This window comes from Psittacula echo (assembly GCF_963264785.1).
Source record: "Psittacula echo genome assembly, chromosome: 1".
In the NCBI taxonomy this organism is placed as follows: Eukaryota; Metazoa; Chordata; class Aves; order Psittaciformes; family Psittacidae; genus Psittacula; species Psittacula echo.
Window position 1 is genome coordinate 123,550,468 of NC_137735.1, and position 17,641 is coordinate 123,568,108.

General features: G+C 37.3%; 1 protein-coding gene across 2 annotated transcripts in view; it reads right to left on the reverse strand.

Annotated features, from left to right (window-relative positions):
- NAV3 (neuron navigator 3) overlaps positions 1-17,641 on the reverse strand; it is a gene marked incomplete at its 5' end in the record, with an annotated part of 269,996 nt that overhangs the window by 39,963 nt on the left and 212,392 nt on the right. For both annotated transcript variants that reach the window (XM_080621573.1, XM_080621572.1), the window contains 5 exons: positions 2,772-2,824; positions 5,384-5,572; positions 7,437-7,597; positions 9,790-9,831; positions 16,258-16,746. In XM_080621573.1, the coding sequence (XP_080477699.1) occupies positions 2,772-2,824; positions 5,384-5,572; positions 7,437-7,597; positions 9,790-9,831; positions 16,258-16,746 (934 nt within the window). The remainder of the gene's footprint in view (positions 1-2,771; positions 2,825-5,383; positions 5,573-7,436; positions 7,598-9,789; positions 9,832-16,257; positions 16,747-17,641) is intronic.

Consider the following 17,641-nt stretch of genomic DNA (forward strand, 5'->3'; position numbering starts at 1 on the left):
AACACTACTGTGCCAAGAAAACAAACAAACAAACAAACAAATCTAAGGTTGATGACTTTTCCTGAAGCTGATATGCTGGGGACATGGTCCCTTGTCCTTAGACCACCAACCCCTGCAGATGAAGGCAGTGCTACCTATTGTTACCAGATGACTCCCTCACTATATAAGGAACCATTGCCCCTCTCCCAGAGTTCAGAGAGGTGGCTTCCACAAGTCAACTTTTGTGGGCACTGGAAGAAGTAAATGAAAGAGAAGTAAGATGACTCTGGGCATACTATCAACTTAAAAATAAAATCTGGCAACCAAATATATCTGAGCAATTTTTACTTGACTTTGCACTGACACCATTATAACCCAGCACTCAGCCATTGGTTCAAAAGGCTCTAATAGGAAATAGTTTTTTTCCTCCCTCCACTTCTCCATCATATCCATGCATCCCATCCTTGTAAGCATTAATTTTCTTCTTTTTTTGAAGACTTAAAATATTAACATACAAATGACATGTCCTTACACATCTCCTCTGAGCTTGGCTTAACACAGTTAATGAAGTCTAGGGATTCTAAGTGTAGCTAATGCTGAGAGCCAGTGCAGGAAATATAGCAATTAACTAAATATATGCAAACTGCAGTGTCGCACCCACTGAGCAGGAGGAGATTAAAATTAGAGACAACTTGTCATATATACACTATCACACATCCTTTTCAACTTCTCTGAGAGTTAGATATACTCACTGCTGAGACTGAATCAGTATTTCAGTTATATAGTCTATCAAGTCAGATTTCAGGGCACACTTTTCTGTGAAACCAAATGGTTGTCTCTGTAAGTGCATATTTCTACAAGCTAGATTTCCAGTCTATTCACGTAAGTCCTGAAAACCCAAATGCAAGTCAAGAAGAAACCCAATATGCAGAACTTCTCTCTCATTGGACTTATTCATTGCAATGGCAGCAAATCATGAAATGTCTTTTCTGAATCTCATATTCTAATTCTCAAAGAAACAATCTTCAGATAATAACTTCAAGATTTGCAGCTATCCTTTGGTAATAATACGCAAGGCTTAAGGCAACGCTTGAGAATCCTGATAAATATATTTGATTGAGATACTTATGGAAAGGCAGTCTCTTTAGAAATACTGCTTAGTGATTTTGGGCTGCTTAACTAAGTTGAAAACGCTTTTTAACTCCTTTACTCTAGTAAAAGCTGAAAGTGAGTTATATGTGCTCTTCTGAAGGAAAAGTGGCTCATCACTGAACAATGAAATGTCATTCTCTGCTTTCAGCTGATGTGATACTGATTGCCAACCTTTCATGTTCCTATATTCCACTTGCGCATCATCTGATTAATTGCTGAAAAGTTTAAACCTGTTTTACAAGACGAGAGGGATCAAGCAGAAGAAATGCTGATCAAAAAAATCATTCCTACTAATTTTGTCATACTAATTTCTTTCTTGCCCTTTACAGTTTTTTCTATGGCTTCCATTATTATGCCTACATAATCCATAACTTCAAGAGTGGGGCTTAGCTGCAATGTGAATTCAGTCAGATGTCTCAGAAGATTCCACTTACACTTAGGTAAACCATTTAAAGTTTGTTTTGCAGGAAAAATACTGTTCTTTAATATCATGAGGTTTAAGTAATATTTCCAAGATACTCAATCATCTTGAATAATAGCAGCCTATATAACTAGAAATTATTAGCAAATTCCTGCTACATTACACATCAGAGCAGAGGTATTTCATACCTACTGACTCATCAGGCACTGAAAACATCCTGTGTCACTTACAAATTTTATTTTTACCGTCTACCAGTTTCATAATATTATTCTGAAATTTGACATTAAAGATTGAATTACAATTTTGGACAACCCTCCATGCAAACTGATCATAGTGACTCGTAGACAGGGAAATAGTAGCAAAGACTACAAAATAGTAGCAAAGCAGACAGACTATTCATGAACGCATGGCATGAAAGCAGATAAGTGGTTTGCTCTGCCATGAAAAAGGCATGTAATTGTAGTTAGCGAATAGGTTGCAAAGCAACTGTTGTGTATCAGCAAGGGAATGTCCAAACATGTTTAGCTCCTTCCATATGGATGATTTCTTGTTAGTAGAACAACTGAAGCAAGAAATTATGCAGAAGACATCAAAAAAGAGACCAAACCAATAAAACAGAGAGAGAGAAAAAAAAAAAAAAAAAGCAAGCAGAACTTGCTTGAGCTGGAATACAATTATTACTCAATCTAATTAATCTAATTCACAAAAAGTAATAATTTTTAAAGATTCTCTTTGGAAGAGAATTTCTCTTTGGAAATAACATCTAAACACAGTCATTTGCAACATTTAAACTGCCAATTGCATCTCCCTTACCCTGAAGCAATCTTGTGTTTTTCAAGAAGTGTACCTCAGTGACGGGACAAAAACACTTTGTAAATTGTGCAATTAGAAAACTAGCTGAAAATAAGGAATATCACTCAAAGAGATCAAATACAAGAGAATAAGGACTCCATTAAAGAGAGACTCCTAGATGATTAGCATCTTTTTAGCTTTCAAAATATATACTACCTTATTTAAGCAGTTCTGAGCAAGTCACATAAACCCACAAAAATAATGTATTCTAAAATAACATGACAGTAATACCACAGTTGAAAATAAATGTCCTTGCTTTATTACAGTGCAATTTTAATCCTTCTAGATCTCGAAGTGTTGACATTTTCATGAACAATGAACAAGAACAGAGGAGGGCAGAACTTTTTTCTAATATATAAATACTCACCGTGGAGTAGAGAGAGGATGTGCTGGAGACAAGTGATAATGAGGACCCATGTACTTTAAAAAAAAAAGGAAAATAAGATGAAATATTGATAAAAGCATAAAAGTTCCCCATGGAGCTCAATAAATAAACATATTTTTGAAATGAGAACCAATTTTTCATAAAGAGCAATTATGAGCTATCACTATAGAAAAGCTATTGATATTTTTTCCAGCACTTATAAAGACTGTTCTACAGAAAAAGCACTTTCCTGTGTATGAGGTGGAAGAGAATGCCAGTGAGGTTCAGCATTATTACCAGCAAACCAAGCATCACTTTTGCTGCTTTGACAACAAAACACTTGATAAATACACTCTTTAAAGAAACCAGAAATTGAGCTGTTTATACACCTGTCCAAGGCTGAGCAAACTTATTTTAATATGAGACTATGCTTTGTAAAACAGTCCACACTCCCTGGGGTGAGTTCCCAGGCTTTGCTCAGCTGTTTTTTCTCCTCAGCTCAATGCAGACCCATGTATTTGTAATCCATGTGAAGGCGTTACTGCAAGAAGTAGTGCCATATTCCCACTGATAATCAGTAGAGTCAGCCTCAAGAGCACCAAGTGAATGTTGCAGGAAAATGGTTTCTGGCCTCTCTGAAAATGGCAAATGAAGACTAAACTGAAACCAAGTTGCCTCTTGTGCTTCTGATGACACTCCTGATGAAGGACACACTAGTAGAGAATTTTAAAGAAGATAATTTATTTCATTACTTCTTTTCATTTTTGTTTGAAAATGATTTTGTTTAATATTTATAATCTGCCAGGGTTTGGTAAATAAATTATTTTGCTTTAATAGCTATCTGGCATCCATATGCCAACCTGACATTACAAGAGCACTTGGATTAACCAAATAGACTTTAAATCTAATTTTGTAACTGGACAAATACTTACAAAGATGTAGTACACTGACGACTGAAACCCTGTTGCTTTCAATCTATCTTTGGTGTTCAGTTTCTGCTTTAAATCTCTTGACTAAGCTCCCATTCTGCTCTTGCACATAGTGGCTCTACCTATTACGTCACTCTTTAAAATTCCTCAGAGCTCCTACCTTAAATAAAATACATTGACCTTCTAAAAGCATCATTTCATGTTAATCTCTAATGACCATAAACTGCTGAAAACTGTTTGTTATTGCTGCATTGACTTTCATTTACTCAGGTTGATCATGGTTATCCACTCCAGCTGGATATGAAACACAACCAATGAAAAAGCTTTCATCAAAGCCACTGGTGACCCATTACTGAAATTCTAGGTTTAACACTCTTTTTCTATGCATAAATTATTTGCCTTGTTTCCTCTATTATTCTTTCAGTGTTTCCTTTGATAATTTTCCTGTTTCTCAGCAAAGGGTCTGTAGTCACCCCTGTCCTTGAATTATATGATCTCCTTCTGTGCAGTCAGCCATCCTCTCTGTGCTGACAACTCACAGCTTGATCTGTCCTGCACCCTACTGCTAGTATTACATACCCAGATGTCAGCCTGACATATCATCTAAAATACAGATGGGGGAATTGAAAAGTGAAAATATTAATTGTCTGTTATTTCATCTAAGACTTTTTTTTTCCCTTTTCATCTCATAACTATGAGCTCTGGGGCTAGGGGAAAACTATTTGCTCGTTATAAAGACCATTTATATTGTCATGACTTTGCAGTAAACAAGATAGATGATGTTGTAGAATAAATCTCAATTAAATTTTAGTGGGATATTTTTGCTTGGATTGTAGGGTTTTGTGTTTTGTTTTGTTATTGTTGTGTTTTGGTTTTTTTGAGGGGGGAAGGTTGGGGTTTTTTTTGGGGGGAGAGGGGGAGTTCTTGATTGTTTCTTCTTTAATTAAAGGGTGTGAGAATTTTTTGCTTATGGGAATTCTGCAAATAATCAGATTTACCAGAAATGTTACACAGAAGAAAATGTTACCGTGCATTTAATTAGGAGTTGTCAGATTCTCTGTGGTTAAAAAGGAACAAGAACCAAAACCAAATTCCAACATATTCTCCAAATTCCAGGTGTTGTATATAGTATTAAAGAAACCAGACCAACAATAATAAACTGCATAAAGAAAGTGGTGAGGTCAGATTAAGTGACAGAGGTTGAATACAAAAATTCACATAGTGTTTGTTGTAGGAGGCCATAGGAAACTGGAAAAATTAAATGACTACAAAAGAAAGGGGATACTAAGTAGCACTGGCATTTGGAAAAAAAGAAGGAAATACAGAAGTAGGACTAAGAAATCACAGTAGTCAAGGTATGCTCAGACACTTCAAATTTAGAGGCAAAAATAATGAAATAATTTTCCAACAATGGCTTCCTTTCCTGCAAAATTTCTGATAAAGGACTTATACATGTATGACATACACAGTATTGCGTATTACTGTGTGAAAGAAATATCTTGCATGTTTTAGGGTAAGGAAGTCCTGTGAGATCAGCTCAACAGAATTAGAAAAAAAGGTTCACAAAATTATTCAAATTTTTATGTTGTGGAAGAAAGATTTTTAAATTTTACTACTCCTTGAGGGCCTGTTTTGGGAGCCTATATGGGAGACTACTCACTGGTCCAAATACCAACTCAGTCTTACCTTCTTCCATGCTGTCCCTGAATGAACCTGAATGACTAATTGCTCGCGGTCTCTCTTCTAAGGATGTAGCACTGCCACACAGCTGGGAGTCATCATACAGATCAAAAGAAGTGTCTTGTGCAGGGATGCTGTTTGAACGCATCATACTGGGTCCAGGAAGGTTAAACTGAGATAGGTTGGTTGGACTCACTGGAATACAAAACTTTATTAATGAAGCACATTTCCATTAAATAAATTTTGGTTTTGCACAAAATTGTAATGTAGGACTAGCATGGTTAGGTGGAGTTTACACTGTCGAGAAAATGAAAAGCTTTTATTCCCACATACAAAGCCACCACAGGAAGGTGAAGCAGATGATCTCCAAGGAGCTGGAGCTGGATGAGACTAATCCCGTAAAACACATGGTAACACTAACACTGGTGTCTGAATACACACTTGCTCACTTTGACAGACCAAAATGGAAAGGCAATGGGAGAGATTTAAAAGATAAAAGCTAAAAAGGAGTAAGAAATCATAAGAATTTTTTATGAGCAGCTCTTCTAATGGATTCGTATCTGTGCTTTATTGCTATATACCTATATTACCAACTGCTTTCAAGACCAAAGTTCACTGGCACATGCAAGATGTTTATCCTTTAATTTTCTACAGCACCTATCACTATATCAAGTTAAAATTGCTGCACAGGCCAGTTGAATTTTATCATAATAAATAGCAGTAATCCAATCACTTGTGGATGAAATCTAGAACAGCATTGATGAACCTGCTTTCAGTTTTTGCATAGTTTCTTTGCCAGTAGCAAGGAAAGCCTGGTTATGGTTCACCTGGACCACATGAACTCAATGCCTAGAAGGAAAAGGCAATTGTCTATCCAAATTCAGCCTCAGAGTTTGGAATTTTTTTTTTTTGGTCATGCAAGATGTGCCATAAGTTATAAACTATGAGAGCAGCTGTGTTGTGACAGCAAATTATTCCATAGGGTTATGGTAATGGAAAGAAGGAAAGGACAATGACAAAATAATTTTTTTTTAAAAAACCATGATCTTATTGCTCTGTGTTGTCAGTACAAAATCTATGAACTAGATGAAAAAGAAGATAATTGTAAGCAGACAATGATAGTGTGAAAGAAACACTGCTTAAAAAGAGCTGTGTCTAAACTGCTGCAAGTACATGGAAGAAATCCAAAGCAGTGGCTAGATTAGCCAGGATCTAACTTCATTTTTAAAGTGGCTTTGTTCAACTTCATTTCCCATACATAATAAAGACCAACATTTGTATGTCTGATCAAATTTCTTTTAAATGATTGTAACCTACAGATGCCATAAGCTGTGACAGAGTGATGGAAGTGTGAATGCTTCAAAGGTTGTTGCTAATTCCACAGTAAGAGCTTAAAACACAAAAGCTCATTGTGAACCTAAGTATGTGTTCAGCACTGTGCAAAAAGTGTTTTTCTACTAAGCATTAAAGAAAAAATAAAATTCTTAGCAAAACTAAATTTGTGTTGGATTGACGTGAAAGAGGATCCAGAAGAACCAAATCTAAATCTTGACCTGTAATCAAATAAATCTGAAATCTGACTCGCATCCCAAAACATTATATTGTATTCAAGGTTAGGATTTGCACTGCGCTCAGCGCAGTTATATCAAGGTCCAGCCACTGAAGTGGATTGGAAAGGCCCATCTCAAAGCAAACCTGTGTACAGGAAAAAAGTGATGTTTAGTGCCTGGATCAGCATTCATTGAATCTCTGGAAAGAATCCTACTGACTGTGAATTGTAAAAGCTGAGTAGATTTGAACTAGAAGCAAATTTCCAGCTCTGCCTCAGATTTTCTTCTCCTTGGGCAAGCCACAGAGAATCTGTGCAAAATAAGAGGCCTATTCCATGGCCGAGTCCATGAAAAACACTGTGAGTTCCCCTTCATTAGTGAGGTACCACAATATGATAATGGAGATGTTAAAATAAACTATCAAGTCTGCCAAAAGAAGAAATATGAACAGTTGAATTTTATGGTTCTATTCTAGAGTGGGAGAAAGAGTGAAGGGAAACAGCATTTACCCAGATTGGAAAAGTGATATTTTCCAGTTGCAGATGAAGACATAGCTGAAGGAGAAACAAGCGGAGACTGACTGCCAGTGTCTTGCAGGCCTCCGGTTGAGTGGGAACGTAGCCATTCCTTGCCTTCCTCCTGACTCGTCTGCCTGGATGATGGAGTATATCTGAAAAACCACAGCTGACATGCTCAAAACAATGACAAGGTGACAGTTCGGAAAGAAACAGTTGCCACACAAATACCCTTCACCACTTTGATAGAACAAAACTCTTGGAAAACATGAAGTCTAATCAAGTGACTATCACCAGTGATTTTAACAAGGTGAAATTTACCATCTTATTACAACAGAAAAAGTACAGGACAGAAGCCCTTTTCCTCTTCATCCCCCTCCCCAACACAGCATTCACTTCCTTCAAAGAGACATGATGATAAACCATAGAAGACAGACAACTGAGCTGACAGGCAAGGACTTCAAAGCTATAGGAAGTATACAGGTTGATGCAAAAGTTCAGAAACTGTATGGGTAGGATGGGGAATGGACAGACTAGAAGCCAAGAAATGTGAGTAGCTGCTTACAAAATGACATCTGCCACAGATCATGAGGGCAGTTGATTACAGGACAGGAGTGAAGCAAATCAACAACTCTGAAAAGTAGTTTGCATCAGTAATGACAGCTACTCAGTCATACATGCGGTCTGCCGCTCTGAATGCTACTTGGCATTGTGTCCTGCCCCAAACTAGGGGGAGGGAAAGGGACAGGAAAAATACACAATTAGCAGAAACAAGTACTCTGTAAGGAAGAAGTCTGGCAATGAAATCATTCATCAACTGCTTCCTATGGCAAACCAATAAAACAAGCTCAACTTGACACGTGGGTTAAGAGGGAGAACTGAAAACTCCCGGGCCTAGCCTCTCTTGGTTGGGCTGGAAGAAGGGCAATTCTGGCAGTTGTAAGCATCAAAATGTGCAGGCAATGTGGGTCTGAAACAAGAGACTGTTTTTAGTAATGTCTGCAATAGCTTGCTTCATTCAGCACAATCTCCTGCTGAGAAATGAGCACCTTCTTTACCACTGTCATGAGCCATGAGTGTTCCCCAAACAGCAGAGCAGAAAGGGCTTTTGATATTCTGGCTTCAGGCTTGTGAGGCACAAGTATTTCTGCTTAGCAAGCAGATTAAATGAACATGTAAGTTCTCATGTTGTGCTTGGGGTTTGTACAATATTTTACGGCATTAAAACATCTTGTCCTGATTAAATATTTACTTCCTTTCTCCTTCAAAAAGACAGCTATGATCTTTGCTTATTAATGTGGTAGAGCAGAGTTACCCAGTGGTTATCAGATCAGAAAGATGGCAAAATGAGAATTCAGGATCGGGGTCTTGGGCTGGGATCTCTGCATATTAAATCAAACTGATGGTCTTTCTGGGATAAGCTATCAGGCTTATATGCCTATAAGCTGTTTTCCCACTCCATTTCATTTTCAGCCACCATTACCTTTGTACAGCCACAAACCTCAACTATCCCAGTGTACCCTTGCAGGGTCCCCTTTGTGCCTCTTTTATGTCTTCCACCTTTTTCCTTCTCTCTGAATCCAAAATGATTATGTTGGTACAACAGAAAATTTGATTAAATTCTTATTAAGGCACAGCTAGTGCAGAAGAGCAGAAGTTGATTTCTAAGTGACATCACTTTAGCATTATCTTAAAATATCCTAAACTATTATTTATCAATAACTCGAGAAATTTAATCATGTAATTTCAGTGACTGGAAGGGTTCAGAGTGTCTGTGTGCATGAACATATGTCATTGCTTGCCAAATCTCCCTCCTGGATTAGGGTGGTAGGCTTCTGTGCCTGATGAGATCAGAAAGTGATCCCCTATTTTAACCATGGAGGAGAGAAAAGCTTGGATATTAAAACTAGCATTTTCTAACCCTACCCTTTACTGTATCTTCAATTCAAATTGCATGAGTGTTTGTATTTACAGTTCAAGTTCAGATCCACCTCTAAAATCTTGTTTTTCTCAATGTTTTCAGCAATTAGTTCCATTGAATTACTAAAAGTATCTTGTTCTGTATATTTTAGCTCACAAGGATTCAATGCCCTTTAAGATTCACTACATAAGGAAACTATCCTTAACAGCATTCACTTACATGATATATCTTGAAAGGACATTTATTCACTAGGCAGACTTGGAAAGACAAAGTCCATTGTTAAAATCTACATTTTCTGGTTTGAATATAAATACCAAGAACTCTTGTCAACAGGATCAACAAAAGGAGAAAGAAAAGGAAAGACAGTGTAGAAAAGGTTACAGAAAAAACAGAGAGGCAGCAGTCATGCTCAAAAAAAAATGATACCTTAATCCCTTTTTGGGTAGTGTATTTCTGTCAAGCTGCATGCTGTTAAAACAAAAAAAAATCCCTAAGGACATACAGTAAACAGGACTGTTCAGAATTACAAATTTTTAAAGGTCTAGATTTGTGTGTGTAACAGAAGATCATTTAATGTTTTTGAATATATCTTTCATGATAAACGCCTGACTTGTTGGAGGGGACAATAGGACATGGACTGCTGCACCTTCATTTTTCATCTAGACATGCTCTGGGCTGGGTCAATAGTAATTTGGAGACTGTCCAAGTCAGAAGGAAGTCCTTCTTAGAATTTCTAACCTTCCTACAGATTCACCCTGCAATCTGTGTGAGAATCATATGGTCACAGTATGAATCTTTATTTTTCACAGTTGCCTGATAGGCCAATAGATTTCCAAAAGAAATGAAGGTTGTGGCACCTGCTAAGAGACAGCATGGCCTTGCCAGAAGCCAAATGAAAGCTCTGCATGTAGAAATGCGTGCTAAACATACAGACCTTTGGCTTTCTGTTGTTGTTGGGCTCACACAGTAAGGTGATGGTGGGGGCAATGAAAAGTGGCACTAGATCAATGTTATTTCATATTCATGCACACATAGTGGCAGAGTGGCTGATTGCCAGAAAGAAATCTACAGCTGGAGTTTTCCTAATTTAAACCCCATCACTAGAAGGGCAACCTCTAGCTTTCCTGCAAGAAAGTATCATTTGGGCATTTCCCTATGAAGACCTGGTAAGGTAGATCAATCACTGACTAGTGTGGGTTGAATTTGTACTAGTCATCATCAAGTAAGTGTTGCAGTGTTTTTTTCCCTTAAGAACGTAACTCAGTGTCACCATATGAATTAAATTGCAGAATGGCTGTAGAAAGTTTCTGTATTACATATCATAATCACACCTCTGAGAGCAACAGTAACTTAGGATCATTCCTACTCAAGAAAACTCTCACACCATTATTAAAGGTCATTTCTATTGTCCTGGGCATGCTGGGTGCCCTACTGTCATGTAACCTTGATCCAGGCAAATAAAGGCAGTGAGAACAGTGTTCATGCCTGTTGTCTGGCGGCTCCACCATTAGGGTTCAGACTAATGGAGGTAAACCACTCTTACCACCCAGAAGTTTTATAGGCAATTTTGCTAAGCCATTGTTCTACATGGGGAGAAAGCAAATGGAAGGAGAAATTAGCAGGATTTCAGGACAGGCCCAACTATCATGATCCATGTGAGGGAAGTCCTCTATAAGACAGAGGGCTATCTTTACAGCATTTTGCTCCCAATATAACTAAAAGGACCAAGAATGGTTGGTAAAAAAAGAACATAAATTTGAATGTATGATCCATGTGGGTTTTAGTTCTTTGCAGAGAAGAATGGGGCCTGGATGTTTCTTTATGTACTTTTATCAACCTCTAAATTTCAAAACAATAAAAATAATTGTAATAACACCAGTTTCTTCTGCAAATACTTCAAACATCTTAATGAACAATACATTTGCTAATATTATTTTAACTTGAAGTTCTATGTATTTCAAAAATATCTATAGCACATTATCTAAAAATAAATAGGCCAATCAGTGCTCCTTTAAACCAATCCACAAGTCAAAAGTTGTAAGTCAGTCATTTAAGTAGCCTAATAGTGACCACAGAATTTTGCTAAAAATGCCTGTGAATTCAGATACTCAAATGAAATGAGGCTGAATATTTTTCAGTGTTAGCATGGAGTTATTGTCACTGCATAAAGTGAGCATAGCAAACATTCATTTTTAAAACACTAAATGTTGCACAGATATTCCTAGAGTTCAGATAATTACATGAAACCATTAACCATGGTTCCATGTAACTATTAATTCAGAATGATAACTGCGCATATCTTTTTAGTATCTAAAGGCATTCTTACAGCAAAAGATGGACATATAACTTCTGCAGAAACTGCACTTCGGGTAAATAGAATTGAACTGATCTCAGTGCTCAAAAGATCTCTAAAGCTGATACAAAAAGAAATATCTTTTCCTGATTGAAGTGGTACATACATGGACATCTGTCTCTTCCACTCAAAACAAATAATATAAAGTGAGGATGAGATGAGAATATCATACCATTCCTGACTTGCCATGTCAGCTGCAAAAAGCAGTCTTGCAGGAAAATGCATGCAGATGTAGGCTGAAGTTATCAAGCCAGTTGTAACGCTGTCCCCTTTTGTTTCTTTTGCACTCCTAGCACCTCTGAAAGTTCTCTTGGGGGAAATTACAGGAAGCCTTATAGTTCTTAGTTTCCTACCTATCCTTCCTGTCAAGGTTAGCTTGGGAAAGTGCCATAAAGCCATATCCTTGGGCTATATACCTAATTGTTGCAGAGCTGTTAGGGAATAAAAGAAATTATTGCAAGCTAAGAAACACCTAGGGAGGTCTAGGACAGGGTGGCTCAAGATGATATGGATCTTATAAGTAGGTTTCTACAAATGGCTAAACACACAAGATAATGTGATACATGATGCACTGTTTCACGCCTTAAAACGATGATAATTTAAAACAACTGTAGGTCTTGAAGAGCTTAACTGGATTTCAGTGCATTTCCATGGCCCTTAAAACTAAATATTCTTTTAAAGTAAACCAGAGCAAGCCAGTCATGTAATTAGAAACCACTTCTACTCCCCTAAGCTTAAAATGCAGTCATTATCACTGATGAGCCCACTTTTAATTCCTATACTTCTGCATTTTTTATGCATCTCTTGCTGTGTCACTCAGACCAAGCAGAAGAAAAACACAAATTTGCAGTGCCCAACAGCAATAAGGGTTCAAAAGAACTACTTACTGGTGATGTGTCCACCTGGAAAATGTTATCAATTAAATCAATGATATTTCACCAATTAACCCCAGTAGATGGTTTTATTTTAGAATACAAGTACCTGTTTGATTATTTTAATCCTTCTAAATTGTTGTAAGAGAAAATATAAGTCTTCTCCCATATAGGGAGTTGCCTTGCTAGGACAATGGAGACAGACTTTTCTAAATAACTACTGCTAGTGCACAATCAGCAAAGGTCCTGAGGGAGATGCAATTTTTGCTGACAAAGCAAACAGTATTTATTGAACCTATTTTCTGATTGTTACAGTGCAAAAGAGTCTCATTGAATGATACAAAATTTGGCTGGATTAAACTTCGGCACTGCATCAATACAGCAGTAGTCAAAGAGCTACGTGTTCATGCCACACCATTGCTTTGTGGGGAGCCTGAAGAGTGAGTGTACGCAATGTTTGATCATGCCTGGAGGGATGGGTGGGCAGAGAACTTGCAGACTTGCTGTCTCCATGGCAGGTGACTGCTTTTTGGGAGGCAGCCAAGGGTGATTGTCCTTAGCAAGAAATGTAGATATTCTTTCTGGTTACATCAAATCTTTCCTAAAACTTGATGTCTCAAAGTCGTCAAGTTAAAGTTTTCACATGAAAAAACAGAATGGGATAACAATTTTCTAAGATTTACATGTGATACTTTCATTTTCAAAATAGTGAGAAAATGCTTTGTCCCAGCAAAACATTACAACCCCTTAGACACTGTTTTCTTTCTTGAAAATAGCCTCATAATTTTGTATCTATCTGTGGAAGTATATCCTGCCCTGTTATATCCCTTCAGGCTAACATATCATTAATCATTAGTCTTTGAGAAGTCTTTACCAAATGGTCAACCACCTTACTTTATTTCCCTCATGTTCTTATGCAAATGTTATTTGAAATAACACCTAAAGCTTTTCTATGTCCAGGATGTCTTATTGTGTCTACTAAACCCTTTCCTCTACTCACAAAGACTGTTTCCCTGCAAATAAATTAAATTAGTCTTATTTAAAAGGTTGTTAATCCCATGTTATCTGTTACTTAGCCCATTTTGTTTAATATCCTTTGTATTTTTCCAGGAATAAAGGCAAGCTGGCCTTGCCCACAGTCCCCTCATTTTCCATCCCATACCTCCTCCTCACTCCTTCCTTAGCACAGACCTTTTGAAACCTCTTCTTCAGTCCTAATGACTGCAGGCTTTTTCTGCAGGGACTATGTCTGAAGCAGTGAAATGAAAAGTTCATCAGGACCAATAAACTGGAGTAATCTTTTAACCTTTTCATTCTCTCTTAGCATGCTTGCCATTAGTGATGTTTAGCTATCAAATTACAGTTAATGCTTCAGTGAAGTAAACCCGCATTTATTTGTATTATCTATTATTAGCTCTCCTCTTTATGTTTTCCCTAGGCTTTCTCTGCATAGACTCAAGTCGCTTGCTAGCTATATCTCATTTTGTGATTTGGTCTTTCTGATTTTGTCTCTACATTGTATTACTATATCTCACTATACAGACTGCTTGTTCAGTCTTTTGCAAGCTCTATAGTGACTGAAGAAAAAGAATAAGCCTCTGTGTCAATAACTCCTTATGCCATGCAAAACTATAATTAATTTTGCCAGAGGCATGTCAAATATAAGCTGAGTTTACAAAGGAAAAAGGATAAAATCTGCTGTCAAACATATCTAACGTTGCAAACCAAAGTTTTTGTTGTGAAAAAAATACTTTGCTACATGTAGGTTTTACTACATGAAATAACACAGCAATTATAACACACCTTTCAGAAAAACCAAACTGCAAAAACCCTGTTGGGGCTATAATTCAAGGAATGACATCATTTTCTCTAAGTACATGTATTTGTTTTGAGGCCAGATCAACATAATAAATGGCTCTCTCTGGACCCCATCATAATATTCCCATATGGACAAATATGAAAGTTAAAAATATTGCCAAAGGCAAAGCATTTGGAACCACTGAAATTAAGTCACTGAATAAATATATGAAGTATTAGTAATGGGGGATGCTCAGGAGCTGATGCCAAACCATTAACATTTTAAATGTGACATTAAACATCCTCTGCATAAACACGATCTTTGGCATAAATTCATAATCTTCCACATCATTCTATTGACCTCACTATCCATACATGTAGCAGTAAATATTAGTAGGGTTTTTTATACTTTAAGTATTAATTAGTAACTTCCTAAGAAATATCGTCACATTCAGTTCACGGCACACAATGCAAATTAGTATTTAAAAAATAAAGGCACAGTGGAAATTACAACTTACTCATGTATCAACATATTTTTAGCTACTGTTGTTAGCATACATGATATTGGTACACACATGTTTTATTGTATTATAATTATATTAGTAAGAGGTGTGATTTTAGCTGATATAGTAATACTTATGAATGTAACATAAAAGAATAAAATGTGTGGAGAGTTTCCATCTAGATTTGGCAAAGAGTTGCTCAGGGTTTTGGTTTTGTTTGTGCTTGTTTTGTTTTTTTAATGCTGATTCACTGAAAGGGAAATCTTTCCACGGAAAGGACTGGTATTGAAATATCTCTGGGTATATATAAAGGGAAAAAAAAATCTTAACATTGTATATAAAAGATCTTTTTCCTTTAAATGATTCTGTGTTAAACAACTAAGTTTAACCTTAAAACTTTAAAAATATTTCCAACAGACTCAGTAGAATTTACTTTTTTGGATCAAAGGCCAATGAAATATTTAATACGGACTTTTCAGTCCCCATATGAGGTAAGAGTTTCATTGTCAAATGTTGAAAACTTTCACAGGAAGTGAGAATTACTTACCACCTAGCAAAGATTATTTTTGCTTTCTTGCAAAAGTCAAATAAACGTTTCACAAAAAACAAAAATAAAAATCTTGGTACAACTGTGCCAGAGTGGTTGTACCTCTTTATAATATAACTTAAACTGCAAAACATCTGCATATCTCAAAGAACATTAATAGAACAAACAGAGGAGAACCCTTTCTTGTTTTAATTTGTTCCAGACATTTGCCAGGACTGTGTGTACAGTGAGGGTCTCATCTTGTAAACTGTCCCTCTGCCAGTGAAACTGCATTTTAGTAAGGATTTGCGTAATGATTACCATGTAAGAAGCGATTTGTCAGGACTAAGAATTTTAAGGCAAGACTGGTAGGCTGAATGTAGGGATCCACTAGCTCAGCCTGTGCTTTGAGTTAATGGGAAGAAAACTGGTGGGGTCCTACTACTGGAGAAAAATTGTTAGCAAGAGGGCAGTGATACAGCTTTGGAGCTGCCAGTTGCTGGGATAGCAGGTAAATACAGCGTGACAGAATCATGTGACTGTTTAGATTTGCCTTTAATTAGACAATTTTCCCCTTTTTTCTGGTTGTTCTCCAGAACAAGGGAATTAAAAAAAAAAACCTTTAAAGACAGAAAAAGTGCTTGTAAAACTTAAAAGGCAGTTGATCCCACATCCAATGCCTTTCAGCTTTCTTTTCTTCCTTCCTTGTTTTTTTAGATAAAGGACTAAGGTGCTAATTAAACAGTGTCCCTTTAGGAAAACAAGTGGAGGGTTTGTATTTTTGGCTCCTGTCCTTTTGCCTCTCACTGGTTCTGTGGTCACTGTACCTATAGGCAAGCTCACCTTTCCGAAAGAGTAGATCTGACGCTTCCAGTCCTCATGAGCAGGCTCTGAACCTCCTGAGTGCTTGTTGTCAGTCCAGAGAGAGAGCCATGATGGCTAAGAGGAAGGTCAATAGACTCGGAACTGGTGTGAAGGCTAGTCATGGACTGGTAACTTGGTGTGTCCTTACTGCCCGCTGAAGAGCTGCTCAGGTTTGCAGCCCACACAAGACCACCTGATGTGAAAGAGTGCACTGAGGCGGGACTGGAAGCCAAGGAGTGACTTAAGCTTACAACATCTGCATTTAAGTCCGAAGGTTTACTGAAGAGGGGGCTGCTGCTACCACTTTGCCCACCTGCACTGCCCATGCTGCCTGTGCCCGAGGATGGCGATTCCAGGCTGCCTTGCCGTGCCAATGTGGTACTAGGGCTGGGCATTGCCGATGTGGGTTTCACACCTTCAGTACTGGGTGCAGAGGCAGCTTTACCACTTGCCTTGGCACCAAACAACCTAAATGTAAAACAAATAGCTTTAGAGAAACTGATAGCCACATTAAACATTCATGGCGTAACATCCTAAGAGCCAAACTACACATTTTTAATTACTGCTACTAAAATCATGCCTACCTACTTGTTCAATCGCATCACAAAATTAAATTCACTTAACCATATCACAATAATCAGGGTTTGTTTCATTAGCAACAGCTCTTACTCCTGTTCAGATGTGCTCTTTGCACATACAGACCCTCCCAGAGAGAGGTAAAATAATCACATTTTCATCTTATTAGTGCATAAACAGATTACACTTTCACCCAAATTCAGTAATTAACTGTTCCCATGGCTAGGTCATTAGCTTTTAAACCCTTCACTTCTCAAAACAGCTACATTGATTGCAACAAACACTTGCAAAATCCTTCATAGCTTAATAAACATCTAAGTATCTGTGTAAAATTTCCCTCTTGTTGTTCTTTTGCACAGATGTTCGTGCGGTCATAGGTCATGTAGTAACCATTCAGACAGAATAAACTGCACCAGAACTAAATGGGCTCAGTTTTTCTCCAAGGGTACTCATGACACAGGTGTATTTCATGAAATTGCTTCCATCAATTCCGGAGAAGAAAATTCAACTGTGATGATGAAAAAAATAAGCCCCAAATCCTCTAAAACTGCTGAAATAAAAGGGTCATGTGATGACTTAATGTCTTACTGGAAATATTTTAAGCTGCAGTTAAGGTGCAGCTCATAAATCAATAATAAATAAATGCAAAACTTATCATGATGTAAAGTAAGCATGGTTAACAATGTAAGAATCTGTTTCACATATTACCAAGCCTACAAAAATCAGCCTCAGCTCCCCAGCAGTCTGGAGATGCTGTTTTGGTAGGTAGGCACAAGAGGGCACTATT